The sequence below is a fragment of the Tetrapisispora phaffii genome, chromosome 6 (assembly GCF_000236905.1).
Source record: "Tetrapisispora phaffii CBS 4417 chromosome 6, complete genome".
Taxonomy (NCBI): Eukaryota; Fungi; Ascomycota; class Saccharomycetes; order Saccharomycetales; family Saccharomycetaceae; genus Tetrapisispora; species Tetrapisispora phaffii.
This window is the reverse complement of record NC_016525.1, coordinates 374,340-399,616: the sequence shown is the minus strand read 5'-3', so window position 1 is coordinate 399,616 and position 25,277 is coordinate 374,340. Positions and strand designations below refer to the sequence as shown.

The 25,277-nt window shown below is 32.7% G+C and overlaps 11 protein-coding genes across 11 annotated transcripts; 7 read left to right on the top strand and 4 right to left on the bottom strand.

Annotated features, from left to right (window-relative positions):
• Positions 1 to 3,258: 3,258 nt before the first annotated feature.
• On the top strand, positions 3,259 to 5,148 carry MET4 (Met4p; the record flags this gene model as incomplete). Its single annotated transcript, XM_003686042.1, has 1 exon — positions 3,259 to 5,148. The coding sequence occupies one exon, from the start codon at positions 3,259 to 3,261 to the stop codon at positions 5,146 to 5,148; it is 1,890 nt and encodes a 629-aa protein (XP_003686090.1).
• A 538-nt stretch (positions 5,149 to 5,686) lies between these two features.
• Positions 5,687 to 10,069, top strand: POL1 (DNA-directed DNA polymerase alpha catalytic subunit POL1; the record flags this gene model as incomplete). The annotated part of the gene is made up of 1 exon (XM_003686041.1): positions 5,687 to 10,069. The coding sequence occupies one exon, from the start codon at positions 5,687 to 5,689 to the stop codon at positions 10,067 to 10,069; it is 4,383 nt and encodes a 1,460-aa protein (XP_003686089.1).
• A 345-nt stretch (positions 10,070 to 10,414) lies between these two features.
• AVT4 (Avt4p) lies at positions 10,415 to 11,749 on the top strand (the record flags this gene model as incomplete). Its single annotated transcript, XM_003686040.1, has 1 exon — positions 10,415 to 11,749. One exon carries the CDS (start codon positions 10,415 to 10,417, stop codon positions 11,747 to 11,749), a length of 1,335 nt encoding a protein of 444 aa, XP_003686088.1.
• A 383-nt stretch (positions 11,750 to 12,132) lies between these two features.
• On the top strand, positions 12,133 to 12,888 carry MIC27 (Mic27p; the record flags this gene model as incomplete). The annotated part of the gene is made up of 1 exon (XM_003686039.1): positions 12,133 to 12,888. One exon carries the CDS (start codon positions 12,133 to 12,135, stop codon positions 12,886 to 12,888), a length of 756 nt encoding a protein of 251 aa, XP_003686087.1.
• A 178-nt stretch (positions 12,889 to 13,066) lies between these two features.
• On the bottom strand, positions 13,067 to 13,870 carry OCA1 (putative tyrosine protein phosphatase OCA1; the record flags this gene model as incomplete). The annotated part of the gene is made up of 1 exon (XM_003686038.1): positions 13,067 to 13,870. One exon carries the CDS (start codon positions 13,868 to 13,870, stop codon positions 13,067 to 13,069), a length of 804 nt encoding a protein of 267 aa, XP_003686086.1.
• Positions 13,871 to 14,410: 540 nt separating this feature from the next.
• Positions 14,411 to 14,869, top strand: OST2 (dolichyl-diphosphooligosaccharide-protein glycotransferase; the record flags this gene model as incomplete). Its single annotated transcript, XM_003686037.1, has 1 exon — positions 14,411 to 14,869. One exon carries the CDS (start codon positions 14,411 to 14,413, stop codon positions 14,867 to 14,869), a length of 459 nt encoding a protein of 152 aa, XP_003686085.1.
• A 666-nt stretch (positions 14,870 to 15,535) lies between these two features.
• Positions 15,536 to 16,507, top strand: CRC1 (carnitine:acyl carnitine antiporter; the record flags this gene model as incomplete). Its single annotated transcript, XM_003686036.1, has 1 exon — positions 15,536 to 16,507. One exon carries the CDS (start codon positions 15,536 to 15,538, stop codon positions 16,505 to 16,507), a length of 972 nt encoding a protein of 323 aa, XP_003686084.1.
• Positions 16,508 to 16,702: 195 nt separating this feature from the next.
• On the bottom strand, positions 16,703 to 17,923 carry TPHA0F01650 (glycosyltransferase family 15 protein; the record flags this gene model as incomplete). Its single annotated transcript, XM_003686035.1, has 1 exon — positions 16,703 to 17,923. The coding sequence occupies one exon, from the start codon at positions 17,921 to 17,923 to the stop codon at positions 16,703 to 16,705; it is 1,221 nt and encodes a 406-aa protein (XP_003686083.1).
• A 1,641-nt stretch (positions 17,924 to 19,564) lies between these two features.
• TPHA0F01640 (glycosyltransferase family 15 protein) lies at positions 19,565 to 20,827 on the bottom strand (the record flags this gene model as incomplete). The annotated part of the gene is made up of 1 exon (XM_003686034.1): positions 19,565 to 20,827. The coding sequence occupies one exon, from the start codon at positions 20,825 to 20,827 to the stop codon at positions 19,565 to 19,567; it is 1,263 nt and encodes a 420-aa protein (XP_003686082.1).
• Positions 20,828 to 22,345: 1,518 nt separating this feature from the next.
• Positions 22,346 to 22,951, top strand: TPHA0F01630 (uncharacterized protein; the record flags this gene model as incomplete). The annotated part of the gene is made up of 1 exon (XM_003686033.1): positions 22,346 to 22,951. The coding sequence occupies one exon, from the start codon at positions 22,346 to 22,348 to the stop codon at positions 22,949 to 22,951; it is 606 nt and encodes a 201-aa protein (XP_003686081.1).
• Positions 22,952 to 23,344: 393 nt separating this feature from the next.
• Positions 23,345 to 24,304, bottom strand: RPS7A (40S ribosomal protein eS7; the record flags this gene model as incomplete). The annotated part of the gene is made up of 2 exons (XM_003686032.1): positions 23,345 to 23,773; positions 24,164 to 24,304. The coding sequence occupies 2 exons, from the start codon at positions 24,302 to 24,304 to the stop codon at positions 23,345 to 23,347; spliced, it is 570 nt and encodes a 189-aa protein (XP_003686080.1).
• Between the last annotated feature and the right edge of the window lie 973 nt (positions 24,305 to 25,277).

Genomic DNA, 25,277 nt, shown 5'->3' with positions numbered 1-25,277 from the left:
ATTGTATTACTTTACAAAAAAAATTTGTATATTATGTATTGTTTGCGAGTAATTACTGAAAACCAAAAGAAAAGAAAAAAACCAAAAATATATACATATCATAAAATTCACTAAATCTATTAAACCACTGCAGTGAAGCGCCATTTTTATGGTCATCATCATTTTTTCGAATTGATAAAAACACATTGTGGGTGTTGTATCATTTCGAAGTCGAAAATGAGAATGGACAAACGAGATCTGAGTTTATCCGTACAATTTAAACACATAGCCAACACATGTTGATTGTTTAATAGATAAAAATTTCGAAAAAAATTTAGTTTTTTCTGTTTTACGAAGTAAATGCGTAAAAAATCTAAGAACAAAAAATGTACACTAACGGTTTGTATTTAGAATCCATTCAGAAATTTGGCTGCGAATATTCCACTGTTTACTGCCAGATCTATTGGCCAGTTGTCTTGAATAGTACCCGCTGTAATTGCTTTTAATTTTTTTGTTCATTACTTTTTCTATTAGATCTGAGTAGCGGTGTAGTATTAACTCTACGTTTGTGAATTGTATTTTACATATCTAGTTAAAATGAACCTAGTATTATGGTACCGATTACGCGATAGGCAAAAATATCTCGTAGCCTAATTTGGACATTTGTCTCCTATTTGAAAGTAGCTAGAGAACTGGCTGGAACCCAATACGCGTATTTTCATGTTTAGGAAGTAATAGGAAATTTAAAATTCCTGGAGGATGCAGGTAATTATTATCTCAGGATAAACGGAAAAAAAATTACCATAAAAGTCGACATCTGCTACCTGACTGGCTCATTTACCAGTTCAAGTTTAAAAGAAATTCTTTCTAACCTATAACGGATATATGTTGCAAGTAAGTAACGGAACTTGGTTTCACATAGGCACTTAGCGATGCGTAATTTCAGTTATTATACCATGTATTAGAAAGGAAAGGCGATTATCAAATCGATAATTCAACTAAGAGACGGAAGCTTTATGACTACATGTCGACATCATCTTTATCAGCTATATGTTTATTGATAAAAGTTCCTTTATTCTACCTCCAAGAAAACAGAATTGTGATTGGGAGCTTATAAATTTCAGTACAATTACAACACACTTAGATTCCTAGTAAAGAACGGATAATGGTTGAAGTATGAGGCTGTGATGTTCAATAAGGACAAGACTACTGTAATTGTCTTAATCTTCTGTCGACAGAGGACGTTCCGTTTCTGCCGAGATTTAACAATAATGAAATTTCCACCTACCACATTTCATACATAAAGAGACCTCAATCCATATATTCAGGGGCCTTGTACGGCTACTTATTAGAACACCTTACCAATTTGTGTTATTTGTATTTATTACTTCTTAATATATCATGTAGGAGCTCTGCTGTGTGGCATTCTAATTAAAAAACAAACCTAAAGTTAATTGATTACTAAATCTATTGGGCGCTGCGCTTCTTTAACAGTTCCTTATCATTTTTCAATTAGGAAAAAGTGAAAACAAAATTAGTTTTTGTCGGATGCTCTTTCTTACAGAGAAGAAATCGATGCACTGATATTTTCCATAGATTCAGATTTATTGTAATTTGACGGAGGAAAGATTATTGATGACATAGCTATTTTTTCTGCTCAAACATCAGATTGACCCCGCACTCAATGTAAAATTTGATTCAATTAGGTCAAATTACATTAAGTATCAGCAAGCAAGGTAATAATATTTCTACTAACATCTCTGAAGATACATATAGATCTCAGGATTTTTTCTGAGACCAGTCTAGTAATATAAGTATGCCACGTAAATTATATGAAACTAACAGCGATGCCTAATAAGCATAATGCTCAATTCCTAATTGGACATATAGTACACATGTAATAGCTTCACTGAATCTAGTATTCCTTGGGTTCCTATAAATAAGGAATAGTTAGTGGCTAAAAAGAAATTGAGAGCTCTTAAGTGGATGAATAGAACATTACTATCTCAGTTCTTCTCAATAAGAAATTAAATATGCACATTAATCCTCTTTTTAGTGGCGTACTCACCTATCATAATCAAGTATTCTGATTGAGGAGAAAGTAAAACGGAACATCTCAATGCCTTCTTTTTCTCGTTTCCTTCCCTTCCCTTCCGTTAGGTTACATACATCTTCCTTCCGGTTAGTAAACAATATAAGTACAAAATTATTCATAATGACAATACCATCCATCCATCGCTAACTAAACGCCCAGTTGTCATTGTCTATTTTGAAGCAATCTGAATTTTAATTTCTAATGCTTAGTTCAATTCTTTTAAAAAAGGCATCTCTAACCTTCTTGTGAAACTAAAACTGTTTATTGCTGAGATCTTAAGTTGTACCTTTGAGTAAAGAGTGAGGAGAAGAAAATGACTCTGCCATATAATCATCTTTGACAAAAAAAAGACCAGCAACCCATTACCCGACGATAACCACAATTAATCGAATGAACCTAATATTAATTTACCCGACTCCTTTCCTGTTACCCGTCCAGACACTCGGACCTGTTCATCAAAAGTTGTTGCATCTTTTGTTTTTATCTTTTGTTTACCCGCTCTTAACCTTCTAAGTCTTTCCCTTGCATCGTTCTGTTGGTCATGTAATGCGTGCCGCGTGTGGGTGATATAATTGAAATTGAGCCACAGTTTTTTATCTTTCCTCTTTTCTTCTGATGTGCGGGTAGACAAAAGTACTGGCTGATTCAACTAAACATAGTTCAAATGACTGACACAGTACACACGTCTTCCGCACAAGTGACGTGGCACGCACACTCATATTTAAATTAATTAATGAGTTGCTTAATTAATGGTCATGAGACTTGAGAAAACTGTGGCTGTTTTGATCTTGAAAATACTCAATATGAAGCTCATCGTGTAAATTTATTGAAATATAAATCCAATTTCTACCCTGTTGTAATTACCATGAACAACAACATTCTATAACCGCTAAGTTAATGTTAACACTATACTGTATAAAACTCATCTATAGTATCGTTAAACATAAAAAATTATTTTTAATAAACATATATGTCAGTATATAACATAAACTAACATATTGGTATATATATAGAAATCATTATCATAACAACTAAAGGCATCGTGCCTATCTAATAACATCAATTTCAATAATAAGTGATCATATTCGTACATGGATTAAATTTCAATAAAAAAAAAAATAATAAACATAAAAGTTAAGGATAAGTTATAAAATAGACCTCTGCACTATACTACTAATATAACGATGTTTAATCATAATCCAAATGGTTCTCAGGGCGGAAAAAATATAGACAAATCAAAATCATATAATACTGATTTTATGAACATATTTGGTGATGATGGTAATGGAAGTTCGTCGATTAATGATGTTTACCATCATCCTAATGCTATGACCACTACAAACGCCAATAGCAATGAAAGTGAAAATACAATATTTGAATCAGATAATACAGCTAGCATACTTTTAGAACAACTAGCGTACGTTGATAATTTCATGGCTTCTTCAGAAAATGATTTTGTTGATATAAACTCTTTAGTAGCCATGGAAAATGGTTTCTATAATCATCAAGTTGTAAATGAAGGTATCAATAGTGCTCAAGGGTTGCCTAATCAAAATTTAGATCAGGATAACATTTGGGGATTAGATGAGAGATTGGCAAGAGAATTGAGTGTTTTCGCAGATTCTTCATTTATCTTCCATGATGAGGATAAACCGAAACAAGATGGGGATGAGAATGATAATAGTAATAATAATAGTAATAGTAATAATAATATTGCTGACGACACTGTGCTAAACAATAGAGATGATATCACAAATCAAGAATACCAAAGAAAGCCACATTATTTAACCCAAAGAAAAAATGATATATTGAAATCACAATACGATCATTCAAAATCAAGGTTCTCATCCAAGAAAAAGAAGACGCCGATTAATGCGCCCGCTTCATCAGCGGTAGATTCTGTAGATTTTGTTCATATTAATAGAAATGACATAGAGGAAACGTTCTCAAACTTTGATATTATCGCCAGTGATAGTGTTGCTCAAAACTCACAGTCGAACCATGTAACAACTATGGGTAACAACAATAATACTGTTATTATTAATAATGATGATGATGATAATGACGATGATGACAATAATAATAGCAGTAATAATGACAATGATAATGATAATGATGATAATAATAATAGTAATAATAGTAATAATAATGACACACAAGGTAGGGGGACAACTGTAGATAATAAAAATACAGCTAGTCTGCAAATTGAACAGCCAGATCTTGCCAGCATGCCCACAAGTACATTAATATCATTTTTTCCGAGATTAAAGGTTCCAACAGGAGTCATTAATTCTCTGACTCAGCGTGGGTTAACAATGGAACAAATTGATGCATTATCAGTAATCATTGCATATCATCAACAAGAGAAGAAGAAAAATCCACAAAATGGTGAAACAGTTACTCAAATTATCGATTCTCAAAATATTAATGCAGATTATTTAGTAACACTACTTTCGGATTCAAGACTTCAACATAGCAATATTGCTTCAAGTTCAAAGAGTTATACTGATTCTGATTCCAACTCAAATCCAAAGGATATAATGAAGTCTAATTTCGTAAATGTTCTTTTCGATTTAGTGAAAAATAACGTTTTATCAAATGAATCCAAGGAAGATACACTGCCACACAATGAGGACAGTATTTCAACTAACTTACCAGAAAGTCGGTTAAAGAAAGTAAATATTTCTGAAAACATTATTGATACGACACCTACACAAGTTGGTCAACATAAGGAGTTAAAAAGAGAAATACCAGAAAGTGATGTACAGGGTGAAAAAACACTAAATATAAAGAGAGTGAAAATGGAAAACAATATAAAGTACACAATACCTACAACACCTACCATGAAAGCCCATCAGAAGCGAAAGAAGAAAGAACAAGAGCTAGAATCTTCTGTAAATAAACTTAGTGAATTGGCAATTTCTTTACAACAAAAGATTCATGCCTTGGAAATGGAAAATAAATTACTGAAACAGATGGTGTACAGTAATGGTAAAATATCTACAGAAAGTGATGCTGAAAATCTTAAAAAATTCATATTAGAGAACAAGTCACCCAAAAAGGATAATAAATAAATAAGTATGTTTCTAGTATATATGCATGTAATAATCAAATAAGCACAACCATATTCTTATAGTTCTGGGGAATCACCAGTTTTATCTAATGTCTCTATTTCGAACCTTAGTAATCGTTACTTAACATTAAATAATGAATGGTGGATTGATGAAATGGATATATGAAAAAGGTTTACTACTGAACGTTTTTTCATTTATTTTATGATGGCTTGCAAGAAAAACCAATTAATTCGAAATCTTTAATTATCACCATAAATATCTTTCGCGTTTCATCAATACCGCGTGGAAGCAATGAACATTGACGCGTTCTATTGATGACATTTTAAAGATCTCATATCTTCATCTTCATCATTATTTCTAAACCTTACAATACTTACATATTTTATAAATAACTGTTAATAACTTCTTTTTAAGTTTGTACAAATACTTATAAGATATTATTTGAGCTCTAGTAACGAGATAAATAAAATAAGATACTTAATTAATATAAACAGAAACGCTCTTCCATATTCCATCCAAAATAAAGTTGCCCAACGTGATGACTAGTAATCAGAGTAGATTAGAAAAGCTAAAGAAATTACAAGCCGCTCGTAATGGTGGTCAAGCGTCTGATGATGTAGAATATGATGATGTGTTATATGATGAACTTGATGAAAATGAATATAGATCAAGAAAACGTCAAGAACTATTACAAGATGATTTTGTAGTAGATGATGACGGTTTGGGTTATGTTGACAGAGGTGTTGGGGATGACTGGGATAATAGAGACGAATATTACACTGATGAGGAAGATATTGTTGGAAATCAGAAAAATTCAAAGAAAAAACCTTTAACTGAAAAAGATACTAAGTCGATCGAAAATATTATTAGAGCTCAAAATTCGAAGATAAGTATATCTAACCAATTGAACAAACCAAAAAAAAATTTTGGTGTTGCAGACTTTGATGATATATTAGATGAATTTAATGATTCTAATGAAGAAAAAATGAGTTTCAGAACAGCACCAAAGGTAAACATACCAACGCACAGTAAACTACCTTCCTCTCCTACAATATCCAATAAAAGAATAATGACAAAAGATGTCGAGGTGCAAGAGGATGGTAAACAAAGTAAGAAATTAAAAACTGAAGAAGCTTTTATTCACAATAGTAAAATATTACAAATATCTTCGTCTCCTTTAAAATCAAAAAGTAACATGATTAATACTAGCAAAGAAGAAAGCGAAACTCCAGTCCCAAGCTCTCCAACTGCCACCAAGTCAGAGAAGATTATCCAAAAGTTATCTGAAGATGACTCGGATAGTGATGAAGAGATTGCATTTGGTAGAAGGACCATGAGGAGTGCAAAAAGCACAAGAAAGATCAATTTAAGTTCCAAAACTAATTTAGGTTCTTCACCATTCGTAACAGCTCCGGGAACACCACTTGTCAGCAAGGCACCTGATACACCATCTAAAACTGGAATTGACACTCAGAGCATACCTGATACAGAATCTCTAGTATTCAAGAAATATGACAAGGAGCAAATAATTGATCCTGAAACTAACGGATTTAAGATGTTTTGGTTAGATTTTTCTGAAGTTGATTCAAAATTAATTATTTTTGGTCTAGTAAGGGCATTGGATGGTTCTTTACTATCAGCAATGGTTCAAATTAATGGTCTTGCGAGAGAATTGTTTTTTTTGCCTAGAGAGGGAGTCGAGCCAGAAGAAGTTCAAGAAGAGATCGTTCCATTACTGTTAGAAAAATATGGGTTAGATAAAATTAGATCAAAACCGCAAGAAATGAAATATGCATTTGAAATTCCAGGAATACCACATGTTACTAATTATTTAAAAGTTTTATTACCATTTGATACTCCAAAAAGTAAAAGAGATATTATACCATCAGATTTAAATAGTGAGAAGTTTTCTCATGTATTTGGTGGTGGTACTGGTATATTAGAAAGTTTTTTGGTTCAAAATAAAATAATGGGGCCATGTTGGTTAGACATAAAAAATGGAGACTTCGAAACTTTACAGAATACTTCGCATTGCAAACTTGAAATATCAGTATCCAACCCAAGTGACATTAAACCAATAGAGGACTCTGGGGAAGTCTTTTTAAAATGTATGTCATTATCTGTGCAAACCGTAATGAATCGTTCTGAGAATAAACAAGAAGTTGTAGCCATTACAATGGCTACTTACAATCGTATCTCACCTGAAAATGCTATTCCTGAAAATATAAATCCTGATCAATTGATAACTTTAGTCAGGCCTCCAAAAGGAACAAGTTTTCCATTAGGATTAGCACCATTAGCTAAACAGAAGTTGAATGGCCAGGTTCGTCTTTTCAATAACGAAAAGACATTATTAGCTTGTTTCTGCGCAATGTTGCGTGTTTCTGATCCTGACGTCTTAATTGGACATCGTTTAGAAAATGTAATTTTGGATGTATTATCACATAGAATTTGGGATTTCAAAATTCCTAATTTTAGCTCCCTTGGTCGTCGTAATAGAAGGGAATGGCCCGCCAGATTTGGTAAACAAAATTTTAACATGAATAACTTTTTAATTAAAGATATTTCTTCAGGTAGACTACTTTGTGATATTGCTAATGAAATGGGACAATCTTTAACACCGAAGTGTCAAAATTGGGATCTTTCGGAGATGTATACGGTAACAACGGGTATTGAGCATAAATCCATCGATATCAACTATCAAAATACTCAATATCATGAAGATGTGAACTCAATGATAATGGCACTTCAAGAAAATGTAAATAATGTCAAACTTACCGCCGAAGTATCTTTCAGAATTCAACTATTGTCATTAACAAAACAATTGACCAATTTGGCTGGTAATGCTTGGTCACAAACTTTAGGTGGTACGAGAGCAGGTAGAAATGAATATATTCTGCTGCATGAATTTGTAAGGAATGGTTATATCGTTCCAGATAAGGAGTCAAATAAGTCAAGAGCTAGGAAAAATGTCGAACATCAGGAAACTGAAGGTAATAATTCATCCATGGCACCAGCAGTTTCGTCGAAAAAAGCTAAATACCAAGGTGGTTTGGTTTTTGAGCCTGAGAAGGGACTTCATAAAAATTATATTCTAGTCATGGATTTCAATTCTTTATATCCATCTATTATCCAAGAATTCAACATCTGTTTCACAACTGTTGATAGAAATTTGAATGATATAGAGGAAATTCCTGAAGTTCCGAGCAGTGAGAAAGAACAAGGTGTTTTACCTCGTCTGTTACAAAATTTAGTGCAACGTCGTCGTGAAGTTAAGAAGTTAATGATTAATGAATCCGATCCACACATCCGTGCCCAGTGTGATATCAGACAACAAGCTCTAAAATTAACTGCCAATTCTATGTATGGTTGTTTGGGTTACGTCAATAGTAGGTTTTATGCAAAACCTTTGGCTATGTTAGTTACAGGAAAAGGTAGGGAAATTTTAATGAATACTAGACAATTAGCAGAAAGTATGAACCTGAAGGTTGTCTATGGTGATACAGATTCTGTTATGATTGACACGGGTTCTGAATTATATGGTCAAGCGATTGCTGTTGGCTTAAATTTTAAAAAACTTGTTAATGAACGTTACAAATTGTTAGAGATTGATATCGATAATGTTTTCAAAAAATTGTTACTGCATTCAAAGAAAAAATATGCAGCTTTAAATGTGACAATTGACAAAAATAAACAGGAACAAACTTCTTTAGAAGTCAAAGGTCTTGATATGAGACGTCGTGAATATTGTCCATTATCAAAAGAAGTTTCAACAAATATTTTGAATCTTATATTATCAGATAAAGACTCTGAAACAGCTCTTCAAGAAATTTATGACTATCTAGAAGACATTAAATCTAAAGTCGAAAATAATGAGATCAGAGTTGATAAGTATAAAATAAACACAAAACTTTCAAAAGATCCGTCAGCGTATCCTGGTGGTAAATCTATGCCAGCTGTGCAAGTGGCCCTCCATATGAGGAAGGCTGGGCGTGTTGTTAAAGCAGGCTCTGTTATAACATTTGTTATTACAAAAGAAAAAGAGGATGAGAATAAATCAGCATCAACTACTTCACCTGCTGAGAGAGCATTTTCGTTGAACGAAGTAATGGTGAAAACAAATAATCTTTTACCAGATCCAAATTATTATTTAGAAAAGCAAATATTTGCACCAGTTGAGAGATTACTAGAAAATATTGAAAGTTTTGATATTGTGAGGTTAAGCTCTGCATTGGGTCTTGACAGTAGAAAATATTTACAGAGAGTAAACGAATATGGCAATGGTGCAAATGGTATTGACAACTTGCAACCTTTAGAAACTACTATTTCCGATGTTGAAAGATTTAAGGATACTGCATTTGTTATATTAAATTGTCCTTCATGTGATAATGAATTCCCATTTGGTGGTATCGTTGCATCCAATTACTACACGGTATGTTTCAATGGTATTCAATGTAAGAAATGTGAACATATTTTTTCAACTATTCAATTTACAAGTCAATTGGAAAGATGTATTAGATCACACATATCCCTATATTATGCAGGGTGGTTGCATTGTGATGATAGAACATGTGGAAATGTAACAAGACAAATTTCAGTATTTGGTAAACGTTGTTTAATGGATGGTTGTACTGGAGTCATGAGATATCGTTACACTGATAAACAATTATATAATCAACTACTGTATTTTGATTCCTTATTTGACTGTAAAAAAATAAAAAATAGAGAACTAAAACCTCTATATCAATTTGGAGATATACATGCTCCAAAAGAGCCTTTGAATGAACTGACAGTCAATGCACTTACAGAACAGAATAGAGAGTTGTTCCAAATAAATCATGATGTCGTTCAGAAATATTTGAATGATTGTGGCCGTCGTTATGTTCATATGGGTTCAATTTTTGAATTTATGACAATGTAAGATCTATTATGTAAACTGTTCAACCTAATAAAATTGTATTATATATAAATATCTGTGTGTAATTAAATTAAAATATGATTATTTCACTAAGAATTTCTTGTTAACATTTTATTACTATTATGCAACAATGACATTTATTTGAGTTTGCAAAAATTTATATTGACAGGATTTATTTTCAAAGGCTGGCTTTAAAAAGAAAACATAAAACGTCACAAAATAATTTTTAATAAGAACTAAATTATATTCTTGTATAATGGTATATATTTTGATGGCAATTGATGTATCAAAAATCATAATTGAATTCTATTTATTTTATGTAGTCATTTCAAGTAAAAAGCTTGTAAAATGAGTACCAATTCAGAAAAAGGATTTAAAAACTTAAATAATAATGACACCAAGCAGAGAACAGGGACTTCAAATTGGAAAACTTATTTTTTATTATTAAAGTCATTTGTTGGAACAGGAAGTTTATTACTTCCTTCAGCCTTCCATAAAGGTGGTTTGGTATTCTCTGTCATTCTCATTGTTATCTTTGGGTTATATTCATATTGGTGCTACTTCATAATTATTAAATTAAAGACTAAGGTGAAGGCCAATACATTCCAAGAAATTGGTAATAATATTCTGGGTCGATGGATGAGTTATGTAATTTTAGGTTCATTGGTCTTAACACAAATCGGATTTTCAAGTGCCTATATCATATTTGTTGGTGAAAATTTTAACCAAGTCGTTTACAATATGACCAACTACGAATGTAATATTATCTATCCAATTTTATTTCAACTAGGGTTCAATTTTGCAATGAGTTTTATTTCTAGAATGGAAGTCCTAACAATACCTGCGGTAATTGCAAATGTACTAATTATATGTGGAATAATATTAGTTATATCTTATTCTTTACATCATTTAATCTTAATCTCAGATAAAAAAAGTGATCCTGGAGTTATGTTATTCTTCAACTCAAACGAGTGGACATTATTTATCGGTACAGCAATATATGCTTTTGAAGGTGTCGGTCTTTTGATCCCAATTCACAATAATATGAGTTCTCCAAAAGACTTCCCAAAAATATTGTTGCTAGTGATGCTAACAATGTCAATAATATTTATTCTTATTGGAACTTGTGGCTACTTGAGTTATGGGGAAAAGATAAAGGTAATAATTTTACAAAGTTTTGCGCCTGGGATTTTTGTCAATATTATTATTGTTTGTTTCACAATCGGTATATTACTTTCTACACCTTTGCAATTGTTCTCATTGACTTCATTATTAGAAGACTTTCTTTTTACAAAAAAAAAAATTGCTGTAGCAGATGAAGACTTAAAAGTATTGGAAGAAAGTGATATACTATGTTCTGAAAGTGACACGGAGGCACAAGGCACAAAGCACATAAATTTGAGAGTGTATAAGATTATATTAAGATTTCTGATAGTTACAACTGTTTGCCTTATTGGATACATCACCTCTGACAAACTGAATAAATTAGTAGCAATAGTTGGTTCTCTAGCATGCATTCCTTTGGTATATATATATCCACCGTTGTTAAATTTATATGAATGTAGTTTACCGGGGATAATTAAAAATAATTGGAGCATATTACCGTTTGTTTTTGATCTATTCCTTATTATTTCGGGACTTTGTGGGATGATGTATACTTCATACAGGAGCGTTATCCTTTAGTCAAAGTTACTTAAACTTTGTCATGTTTTTTTAGATAAATTGGCACTTTGATAAATAATAGAGATAACATAGAATATGAATTGATGAGTAACTATGATGGCAACTATAGCCTATAATTATATAATAAATCATTCCACAAAATACTTTTTTTTTTCAACTTTTCTTAGAGTAAGTATCCTTTATATATTATGTTCTTGTTTTTTTTTAACTTGGCGGCATCCATAACCTCTATCCAATAGTATATAAACCAAAGTAGAAAAGAATATATACTTCTATATCCTTTGATTAGAATTGAATGAGGAAAACTGGTAACATTTAATATATAAAATTTAAAGATACCATTCAATAATAGCACGTTTTATATAGCAGTTATAGAACCATTTATGTTCATTTACAATGTTCAATCTTTTATTGAAGAAAAAGAGGAGGTGCCTATTTCTAAGGATAAGGTCAACGTACCTGATAGCGCTGATAATAAATCAAGTAACTTAAACATATTTAAAAAAATTGATCAAGATATTAATAATGATCTAGTGAATTATACTTTAGATAGTGGATCAAAAGTTACAGAATCCAAAGAGTTAACAAGCTGGATCCATCGTTGGAGAACTGATGTAGTGGATAAGTATAGATTTTATTCTTCGTCAATAAAATCACAGGAAGAAAAGCTATTAAAAGATAAACAAAATGCTACTAAATACATTTACTCCAATATATTGACTGATGATTTGGAAAATTCGGAAGACTTGGTTCCAGGTGCTACTTTATCGTTACTTGCTTTTTTTACAGGAAGAGTCCTAACAAATAAGAGGAACTGGAGTAGAATTAATGGCACACTAGTTAAAAGTTCCTTTATGGGGAAAACATTAACCTCTATACCATCTAGAGTGGTCATTCCAGTTTTCTTTGCATGTTATACTATGAAGACATTTTTACCTGTAACATTTCAAAATCTGGTAAACACAATTGAGAATGATATGCTACCAAGAAAATTCGTAAACGACTATCATGAACTCTGGAATGTTGGCTATGTTAATGGTATACAGAAATCTTGTAATAATTTACATGCTAGTATCAATAATGCATCTTTTGAAAGTGTTAGAAAATTGAGAGAGCTAGTTGACAAGGTTTTTCGCTAACCACTATTAATGTTAATGAGTGGCAATTACAAAATTAATGTTAACTTTGCATATACATAATATATTCCTTGATAATAACATATAAAAACTTTTATTCTTATCGTTGTATTTACCTTAATAAAGTGCTACGTTATTTATATTTCTTTTTTATTTATTTATATGTGTGAAGTAACCGTGATTAGTCACTTTCCACAGCAGTCAATAACCAATCGGGAGCTTTATCCTTCTCAATTTTTATTAACTTTGTATCAAATGCTTCAATTAGAAGTTCCACTAGAATACGGCCACCTCGACTACCAGAGAATCTTCTATATTCTTCTGAAACACTGGCTAAGTTCCAAGCCATTAATTTTCTCAAACATCCAATAACTGTACCAGTTCTATGTCTTCCCATACCACAGCAGACGAGCATAGGATAGTTCTTTTTTTCGACAATAGTTTTCAAGGCGTTTATTATGGAGTGTTCCGTTAAACCATCCCATGGATTATCGTCTTCTCCAGCATCTGGGTTGATTGCAGCGAATTGCAGCTCAATATTGTTTGATTCGCAGAATTCTAGTAGAGTATCCTGTGGTTCCTCATTGGCAAGCCATATAATTGTCTTAAGATGTAAATTCAATAGGAAAGGGAAATTTACAGGAGAAGGCTGTCCCGATCTATAAAGGTATCTCTCTACGGGACAAAAGTTTAGAGGCGGCACTATTCGTTCCTCAGGGGCTTTCGATACCAAGATTCTTTCCACTCCAGTTTCAGTTTCTTCATTGATGTAAATATGTTCGTCGTCATTATCGTCGTCGTCATCGTCGTCATTATCATTTTCTTCGTCATCATTGTCGTCATAATTATTTGCTTCATTTTCATTCTTATTGGTAGTGTTAAGACTCTCACTTTTCGGTTTCGTTGGAGAGTTAAAATGCAACGCTTCCACAGCCTTTGATATTTTCAGATCTTCTGCTAAGGTATCTACCACGTCGTCCGTCATCTTGATAAAGTATTACTATACAGTTGTTATCAATGCGAAGATGACTCTAGCGGGCACGTATATATTTTCTCAAAAACCAAAAGTCACTTTAAAGTTTCAACAATTCCGAAATGGTATACGCACTTCGTGTGTTCGATGTCTACCATTCAATACTATTCTTCATCATAATACATTGAACGGAACATACGTAGGAAGTCTAATTAAAATGTAGTTTCAATTCAGTAACATACATCACTTTTTTAAAATAGGCTTAATTTGATATTAAGAGTTCCAGCGTCAAGAAGAGCGAAGCTACAAATTTGAAATTTTAAAAGTTCGAAAAACATATTATGAAATTAACGAACACTCTATGTAACTTTAATGTGTAATTGATACTATACAAATTAACAAATGATAAATGGTCATCTACATATTGTTTAAAGACAGTTCATGAGTAGTTATTACTGCTAGTTACACTATCATCGCATCATAAAGAGGAATAAGCTACGGGACAAAGGAGCAATCAAAGGCAAACAGACAAAAAGATAAAGAAAACAGAAGATGGCTAAGAAAGAAGTCCAAGTTAATAAAAAGGAAAAGACTACTGAGAAAGCAGTCGAAGTTCCAGAGGCTGTTGAAGAATCCAAGCCAGTGGTATCGCAAAAGCCAATTAACTCCTCTATAAGTAAAGATTTTTCGGAGGCATGGGGTCTCTCAATGAAATCATACTTCGAACAAGTTTCTGAAGACAAGAGAATTATGTTGATTGATATATTTTGTTTGTTTCTAGTTATATTTGCTGCATTGCAATGTGTTTTCATGATTTTGATAAGGAGCACATTCCCATTCAATGCATTTCTGTCTAGTTTCATTCTCTGCGTTGGTCAATTTGTGTTATTAATAAGTTTAAGACTACAATTGACGGAACCGTTCCCTCACATCTCCAAGAGTCGTGCATTCGGTGAATTTATATTTGCCAGTTTAGTATTACACTTCATATCATTACATTTCATCAATTAAGATGTGCGTAGATAACTAAATAGGAATAGGTTTCACCGTTAGCCAGAGAGACTTAACTAGAATTACAATAAAGTAGATAACATAATAAAATAACATTTTAAACCTTTGCTCTTTATATAATAAAGAATTTCTGTAATTTCTGTAATTCGTAGAATCAGGGGGGGCAGGGATTAAGGGGTGGAAGAACGATGAGGAAGTGGGGATCGCCGGCGATAAGAAAACGGATCTCCCTATAGGCAGACACACACACACACATTTATATATGACTTTGTTTTTGTGGCCACATTTCCAAAGGATTTACCGTCAGCTAATAAAACGATACTGTCGGATAAAGATGTGGGGAAACGAAGATAAGTGATATTTGCCACATTAAGTGTCTAGGATTGATTATCAATACGCTAATAAGAGACTATTATATCTGATAGTTAATGATTGCATATACAATGTGCAATGTATTTAAATGATGTATAATTTCTTATCAGGAGATAAAGTCATTCACTTTTGATTGTAGATGTGACTGGGATCGATGGCGCAATGATGATAGCTATCTGTAATATGTTATGTATATAAATAAAAAGTGTTTAAGTACATGTGTGTTCTTGTGCTGTTAGTAATCGCGTCTCATGTAAAACTGAAAGCAAATTTGAAAGTAAAATCAAACTCAAAATGTCAGACGTCTCCAGCGAGGAAGTATATTTAGAAGAAGCTAGTTTATGGCAAGAAAATGTTAGGTCTTTAGTGGCAGGTGGTGTTGGGGGTGTTTGTGCTGTACTGACGGGTCATCCGTTCGATTTAGTCAAGGTTCGTTTACAGAATAATCAAGCTAGCTCTACTGTCGATGCTATTAAAAAAATTCTTATTGATGTTCAGGTCCAAAATCGTATCAAATTCAATCCAATAAACTATTTTAAAGGTTTTTATAAAGGTGTCATACCGCCACTGGTCGGTGTGACTCCAATTTTCGCTGTCTCCTTTTGGGGCTACGATGTAGGTAAAAAAATTGTCTCTTATACAGCAGATTCATCAAATTCAAATAACTCGTTGTCCAATCCCCAGTTAGCAATGGCTGGGTTCTTGAGCGCTATACCAACTACTTTAGTGACCGCTCCAACGGAAAGAATTAAAGTTGTGTTGCAAACACAACAGCCCGGTGTTAAAAATTCCTCCATGATCTCGGCGGCTACAAGGATAGTGAAAGAAGGAGGAGTTAAATCATTATTTAAAGGTTCATTAGCGACCTTGGCAAGGGATGGTCCTGGTTCGGCATTGTATTTTGGTTCTTACGAAGTGTCAAAGAAATTTTTGAACTCAAGAAGTTCAAATAACAACGCAAATGGAGATGAAGTTAATTTATTAAACGTTTGTTTAAGTGGTGGTATTGCGGGCATGTCCATGTGGGTAGTGGTTTTCCCAATTGATACAATAAAGACCAAGTTACAAGCAGGCTCGACGAAAACGCTGAACGGAGGAAGGGTTAATATGGTCTCTGTTGCAAAAGAAATTTACTTTACGAAAGGAGGATTGAAAGGATTCTTCCCCGGTATCGGACCTGCCCTTTTAAGATCATTCCCCGCAAATGCTGCAACATTCTTAGGTGTCGAGTTAACTCATTCATTAATTAAAAACTACAATCTGTAGTAAAATTTTAACCTTTCTCTTAAACTATTTTACAAATTAAGTATATATTTATAATTACAGTGCATCTATAAAAACCATTATATTACGTTCTCTTAGTGTATATACTTTTCAAAAAAAATTATTCATCGAGATCTTTTGACCACTGTCTTTAAAGTTGCTTATCATGTTGAAAAAAATGATTTGTTCTTATGTTATTTATTTACTGTAATCAGCCCAATTCTTTGGTTTTGCTAAGTTATTGACCTTGTAATACTTCTTACCACAAGAGTAACCTCTCCATGTGAAATCCCTGTTTGGATCACAATCACATCTATTAGCTAGTCTAATTTTTTCATCAGTCGGACATTGATGGAATGGACCATGGTAGTATCCTAAATCGTCGAAATGATGCACTTGGGTACGGTTAAGGAATAAAGCAGCAGCAATGGAATGGACTGGAGCATCGCCCCATCTTTCATAGAAGAAACCACCAGCGTGGTCTAAGTAGTCAAAATAGTCCCTATAAGCATCAGATCTCCAGAAATCTAAAGAGGCAATTTCAAAATTGGACCAGAAATGACACAAGTTATACGACATACCATCATCGTTACTAACAAAATCTAACATATTATTTTCGGCAACGTATTCAGGATGCAAATTGATGAATTCGACAGTAGTATCCCATAAAGTTGGAATAGTGGCTCTATATTCATGAATGGAGATTGTAAAACCATATTTCTTATCATTATCCTTCATGAATCTGAAAATATCGTAATCCACATCACAGTACAATTTAGTGTCTGGTTCGACTCTCCAATAATATTCGTATTCGTCTAGTAACGGATGTCTCCAGAAGAAACCACTTTCAAATCTGCACATATTTCTATAAGAAATAGAGTCACCATAGATAATATCTTTCATCTCCTTTCTTGTGTCTGCAGCACGGTCTTGGTCGATCCAAGATGGGAATGACCAATGTTCCTTTGGAATAATACCAAACTTAACTTCACCACTAATTAAAGCGGTCATCGTTACTTTGAAGTCGTCATTGAATTCTGAATCATTCAAGAAAATCCAATCATATTGAAACTTCGAATTAAATCTGTCTTCAAAAGATTTAATAGTTTCTCTTAACCCATTCAAATCTTTATTACGAGCCAATGTGACGAAAGTAGCTCTGACTTTTTCACCTTTATATTCAGGAATTGAATATTTCACATATTTGTACTTATCATCATATTTAGTTCTCGCTTTTTTTGGAGCATTGGCTTTTTTAGAGCCTTGTACATAATCTGATTTTCCATCAATTGGACCTGAGAGACTGCTGGTGATGTCTGTACCTTTAACAATGATAACTATTGTTATAATGGCGATTGCAAACAAACCCAGCAGTTTATACAAACGTCTACTACTCACCGGAATAGTAAATTTAGCCATGTTGTATTATATTGTATTGCGCTACGTGTTCTATTTCTTGCAATGTAGAAATAGCAGGAAAAAGATAGAGTATCTATATATTAAATACAGATATATATATATATATGTGCAAGTGAATAATTTAAGAAGTTGTGAATATAGTAATTGTTGAGTCTAGTAATTGCTTAGAGATATTATACTAATTTTTTGATATTTGAAATTTTCAGAAAAATTCGATCTTTGTAGATGTAGGCCTCCTCCTCTCTAGAATAATGCGATGGGCATGAAAAACCCATAGTTAGTGAGAAAGATGACATTATTCTATACAAAGCAAAGATAAGAAAGCATGAATTATAAAAATGAAGGGTTTAAAGCCAGGAGGAGAGTAATATTGATTTTTGAGAAAAGGAACTTGAAGGAATTCGATAGTATTCCTAGAGTATCACTCGTGCAAGATACATGTATCCATAGAGAACTTAGTTAGAAGGTTTCAAAAATCGATAAACACGAAACGTGAAAGACAGAGGAAAGCACAACATAACAATACCAATTATGTTTTTTAAGATTTTTAATGTGTTGCTGATTTCGAAATCTCCAACGGTAAAAGAGGTCAAAGCACTAAGCGAAGAGAATGATAGATTTAGTATTGTAAACCCTGTCCTTTATTGCTAGATGAACTGATTCCATACGGTGAAAGACTGAGGAGGGGGAGGACGATTTCAGCCAGATTTGTTGCTTTCATTATTTTATGTTCGTTAATTCCTAAGGTCAACGACAGGGAGCGAGAGAAACAAAGAAATAGAACAGCGCATACATATAAGATGTTGGACTGGTAGTATTGTATTCTCCGTTCATCCTAGGGAAACTAGAAGAGAAGAAAGGAAAAGAGAGGGTAGATTTGTGTTGGGTTGTCTCTATAACGCGGGAGTACACACTTCATTACGCTGTGGGGGATAGTTACTGTTGACAAAGAAAAAAAGTAAAAGGTACCCTACCGTCATCTATCTTGCTCTTTGCGTCGCTGCATATAGTCGTGGACGTATATAGTGCCCTGAAGATAGAGAAGAGCATGTGCAGATATTTGTGTGACACTTAATTTTATAAATTTCTGCTGCCATTACCTCGAGCTTTGGTGTGGCATTTTTCTGGTGTGTTTCGATACATTCTGAGATCTTTACGCACTGTTTGTCTTGCCGTTTCTGAGTTCTTTTTATTAACTTCAGGAATTGCGTGGGTTCCGTAGTTAAAATTTCCAAAACTCAGGGCAAACAGTAAAACTACATAGTTAAAAAAATTAATTTAACACGCACTTGTTTATATTATTATTATTTAATACTATTTATCATAGTTATTTATATGGTAACAGATACAAACAATAGCAATTAGTTCAACCATATAATCGATGATCGTGTCTTCTAGCTAATTCATAATCGGTGGACAGATATTCATTTATACTTGTTTATTGTTTCGTGTCACTGGCTCTTAAGAACACATGATTTAAAAATACTACATGTTATATTCATTTGAATAATTGTTATTTATATATATCAATTATATGAGTAATATTATGTATTTTACAGAAGAGGAATATCAATATTTTCTTGTCCTTTAATCATCCTTTTTATTTAGTACTTCTTTTTTTTCTGCCTGGTCTCCTGAAAACTATTTCTTGTAATCTTCCCAATTTTCAGGTTTCTTTAACTTGTTAACATCATAATATTTAGTGTTGCAAGAGTAACCCTTCCATGTGAAGTCATCCTTTGGTTTACATGCACATCTGTTTCCCAGTCTGAAAACATCATCGATTGGGCACTGGTGGAATGGACCATGGAAGTATCCTAAATCAGCAAAATGATGAATTTCATTACGGTCTAAGAATAAAGAAGCGGCAATGGAATGGACTGGTGCATCACCCCATCTTTCATAGAAGAAGCCACCTGCATTGTCCAGATATTCAAAGTACTTTGTGTACGCTTCAGATCTCCAGAAATCTAAAGAAGCAATTTCGAAGTTAGACCAGAAATGACACGAGTTATAAGTCTTACCATTATCATTACTGATAAAATCTAGCATGTTATTCTTGTTAACAAATTCTGGATGTAATGAAGTAAAGTTCAAAGTGGTATCCCATAAAGTAGGAATTGTCTTCATGAACTCTTTGATCGAAATAGTGAAACCGTATTTCTTTTTGTTATCCTTCATGAATCTGAAAATATCATAATCAATATCACAATGCAGTTTCGTGTCTGGTTCGACTCTCCAATAATATTCGTATTCGTCTAGTAACGGATGTCTCCAGAAGAAACCACTTTCGAATCTACACATGTGTCTGTATGGAATGGAATCACCGTAGATGATTTTTTCTTCCTTCATCTTCTTTCTAGTTTCTGCAGCACGATCTTGGTCGATCCAAGATGGGAAGGACCAATGTTCTTTTGGAATAACACCGAATTTGACTGTACCACTAATTAAAGCGGTCATAGTCTTTTTGAAATCATCGTTGAACTCAACATCATTCAAGAAAACCCAATCGTATTGGTACTTCGAGTTGAATCTATCCTCAACAGACTTGACAGTGGATAGTAACCCATTTTTATCGTTATTACGGGCCAATGTAACAAAAGTAGCTCTTGCTTTTTTCCCTGTATATTCTGGAACTTTATATTTAACATATGAATATTGCTCTTTATACTTGATAGCATCAGAATCATACTTAGCATCAGAATCATAATTCATATTTTGTTTCCTTGCTAGAGCAGATTCTTTTCTTCCAATATGAGCACCACCTTTGATAACCAATACCAAAGTCGTTATAAACAACGCCGTTAAAGCGACGATTTGGTATATCTTTCTAGTCGATGGAATAGTTATAGTGATGGTGCGTGGTTGGTCACTCTTTTCGTGACTTTGAGAATGCGATGCCATCTTGAGGGGTTATATATTATATATATTGTAGTATTCACAGTATTCTAATCTCAAACAAATTAGCTATATACTGATACTGTCAATATAGAATAGCCCTTACAATTGATTAATCAAAACTACCTGTGCTTTTATACTTCTACGATGATAGAAACATCCAGGTAGTGGTACTGGTATACAACTATAAATTTACATCTCTTTCTATATATATATATATATATATACGTATGTTACTACGACTATCATATTGAACAGGAGCTAAACGCATCGTAACAATAATACAGTACGATCTATAGTACTCATCACCGTTATAAAATGAAGTGAACAAATTGCATACATCTAAATTGCATAGTTGTTATTTTCGTTTTTTCGATACAAAGAGTGAGCTCAGTGAGAATACTCCTACTTCCATTTCTGGAGGTTCAAACGTGTAACTCTAAATCGAAGATGATATAGAATCTACACATTTGGAAAATTAAAGAGATGTCTGTAGATTTAAACTAAAAATCGTTATTTTGAATAAAAAAATTTCGAAAAATTAAATTTAAATTGTTAACGTTTCGCAATTTTTTCAGAAAAGAAAAAAAAGAAGAAAAACACGTTCTATCGTCAATAACAGCGAGAGGACAACTTGATGTAACGTAACGTAATGTTATTATGATTATTTGATTGCACATTTCGTAAGAGTAAGTAAGTAAGTGTCATAGTGTCAACGTATTACAGCGTTCGATGCTGAGTGTTGGTTACCCTACATACTATATAAGTGTCTTAAATTCACATTAACAGTCAGTTCCTTTAGTTTTGTGATAGTAATGGAGGAGAGGAAAGTAATTTAATGTCACTATACCTGTGAAACAAGAGGGACCTTGTTTCGTGGTGTAGCTACTAAAACTATATGTGGAGGTTAAGTTCGTGTGTTATTGTTGAATATTGAGATGGGGGTATTAAAAAAGATCTTGTTTATAGTTAGTTGTAAGGATTACAGTAAGGTAAGGTATTCGTTTTCTTGAGTACATTTATACACTGTTTACCATTACATATATTCATGTTGTTTGGCAACCATGTGCGAAAACTGAGCATTAATTTTCGTATTTAGTTTATGTTTTTTTCCCATATCGTGTTTTGTACTGTTTTGACATCCCCGAGCCTTATCTCTTTGCAAAACTAAACATAAAATAGTTAATCTTATTCTTCATTAATATATTGGTGCCAGTTTTCAGCTATATTATTACTATACTTTCTGTGATAATCAATTGCATGCTAAAAAACTGATGCACATCAATTAATTATTCTTTACCGTTACATATTTGGATCTCTTCGTTCCCTTTACCTTTATTAAGTCGACTCGTACTGTTAGGAGCACCGCTTAAATTATTTCAGATTTAAGCGGGAGAAAGATCTCGAATTTTATGACTGTAAAATGATTTAATTTAATAAAAGCCAGCTGAATTAAAGAGGTTAGGTAAAGAAAACATCATTGCCACAAAAGGTGCCAATCTTACTGTACTGATACAGTGAACTATGAAACAAGCACAGGAAATCATTGATACATATACAAATGCTTTGCCGATTAAAGTACGAATCGATCCGATAAACGAGTTGCATCTGCCTTCTTTATTGCTTGGGTTAGCAATAACTGGGATTCTGGGTCCCCTTTTAAATTTATTCTTAGGAACTATTCTATCAAGTTTACTTACATTATTAAAATATGTTGTGATCATTGGGTTATTTGCAGGTATCTTATTTGTAGCTGCGTCTGGAAAAAAGAACAACAACAACTACAACAGCAGCAGCAATACAAATGATGTTCACAGTCTCAAAGCCAATAAACATGAGAAAAAAAATAGAAAGGTCACGAAACAAGATAGAAGTGAAAGAGAAGAATTCATAAATGCAGCAATTAGCCCATATACGATAAGAGACCGTACTGAAATGAGCGATCCAGGCGCAACACTCGACAAGTTAAATAAAATACAACATAGAGAGCCTAGTAAAGAAGACTTTGAAAAATTGAAATATTACGATATACCTATTACAAAGTCCAATAGATTTGAAAAGAATGATTTAATTGACAAGCATGATCCCTATGAAAATTTCATAACCATGGCCCAAACGAGAAAGAAATAATCTCCTTTATCCACTGCAAGGTTCCCAACCATCCATCACATATTATATAGTTTCAATAAAATATCAAACTTTTATTATCTGTAGAGAGATAATACAGATTAACAAAGTATATTTGAGATATATTATAAACTTTAAGTGAGGTAGCATGAACTTTCTTTCCAGAGAAATATTCCACAATAGCTGTTACCAGTATTTACGATCGATATATAGACACATAGAGTAATATGATTAATAATGAAATGATGAAATCAAAGTTAAATAGTACTTGAGAAAACGCTTTAAAAATTATACACCTATTAAAACATTTTGGATATAAAAATTAACTTATCTTATAAAATACGCTAAAATGATTATATTTTTAAGATCATGAAATTTAGATGACATTTATTATATTTAATGGGTTTCACCTGGGATTTCAAAGACGATTTGCTTACCAGTTAATTTGTTGTAAACAGCTTGGAAAGATTCCAATTTGTAATCAACTTGTTGGATGTCCTTGGAGTCTAATAAGACCTTTTGGATCTTGTTACCACCAACTAAGTATCTAACTCTCTTACCGACAATTTCAGTTGGGAAAACCATGTCTTCTAAGATTTTGTCGTGAACAGCGGTTAAAGTTCTAGATCTTGGTCTCTTTTGAGTTTGTCTGGCAGTTCTAGATGGCTTTGGTAAGATTCTTCTTTCAGCTAAGAAGATGACGTGACGGTCTGGGAATTTCTTTTCCAATTCACGGGTTAACTTAGTTTGAACCTTGTGGTAGGCAGCCAAAGATGGAACTGGAACAAAGATAGCTAAAGCTTTCTTACCACCGGCAACATCAATCTGTAATAAAATGTAATATTAAACTTTTCATAGGGAAAAGGTTAACATAATAAATTGTTAGTAAAACAAGTTCATAAACGTATTAAAACCTTATAAATGACAACAATAAATAGCATGTAATCAATAAGAATGCTATCGCAAATTGAATATATCAACCAATTGATATGCCAAACTTCCTGCTGTTTTCATGGTCGGAAGAGAAACTTTGATATTTTATTTTCCTACTCTTGTTAATCATATATGATAACTATCATGCAATATTAAATTCTAAATGTGATTTCTTTAAATACTTATGTTCAATGTTTCATTAGGATATATATATTTTTTTCAATTACTTCATTTAATGTTGTTCATTTCAAAATACTTTTCAATCGAATATAATTAACATACTTCTCTGATGGATTTGATTTGCAATGGTCTCAATTCAGCTTTTAAGTCAGCGGAGGAGTTTTCCAATTCTAGGAAAGCTTGAGCAACTTGCAATTCCAACTCAGTTGGAGCTTGAGATAAAATCTTAGCTTGGGCAGACATTGTGTTGATGATCTTTCTACTGTTGATTTCTTTGGTACTTAATAATATAGAATTAAGTATTATAGCAAAAGGCTTCTTATATATATTGATCCAGTATTGTGTATTTAAATTTTTTTAATCTTCAAGAATAATTATGATTATGATAGTAATAGTGAATTAGAATATTTGAGAGTGTGAGTGAGCGAAAAACTCTGTTGAACGATAGTTAAAAAGAAACTCTCTGTTGAATGTCATATGTTAGATAGTAGAACGAAAGCATTGAATACAATAATGAAATTTCAGTAAACATATTGAAAAAAAACCACTACATCTATTACAGTACAATATGGAAGCCATCGCTTGAAACCTCTTCACAATATATGAAAATGCAATTAGTGAGAAAATGAAATACTTGAAAGGAAAAGAACAAAAGCTCGAAACAAATTGGTTCTTGCTCTAGAAGGAAAAGCCAAAAAGTCTAGAAGGGAATTTATTTCCTACCCAAAAACAAATCAATGATATGATCATCCCAGGCTTGAGAAGGTCTCTTCCTAAGAGGAGAGAGAGCCTTGCCAAGGGGAATAAGATGAACAATACGAGCTTAAACTTAATGATGGAGTAAAGTTGCATCATCTTGTAGTTACATACATTAGAAATTTGAACGCCTGTACTTACATTTCTTCGAAAAGACCGATTTCAGAAAAACTACAATTATTTATTTTTATTTTTTCATCTTTTTCAATTTTTTTTAAATTTGTTTTTGTTAACAGGAAAAATACTGAGGGTGTATGGGTTGTGCAGTCACAGATGTCACATTACCGGAAAACTATTTCTATTGAGAGTGTTAACTACTATATGGACGTCGCTGTTTCTCAATTATAACGTATGCTATATAAACAGACATATTTCATAGACTTGTCTTATTTACTATAAATATTCGAAATTGGTGTTTTACCTTAACTTTAAACAAAATGAAAACAAGATTAATACTTAA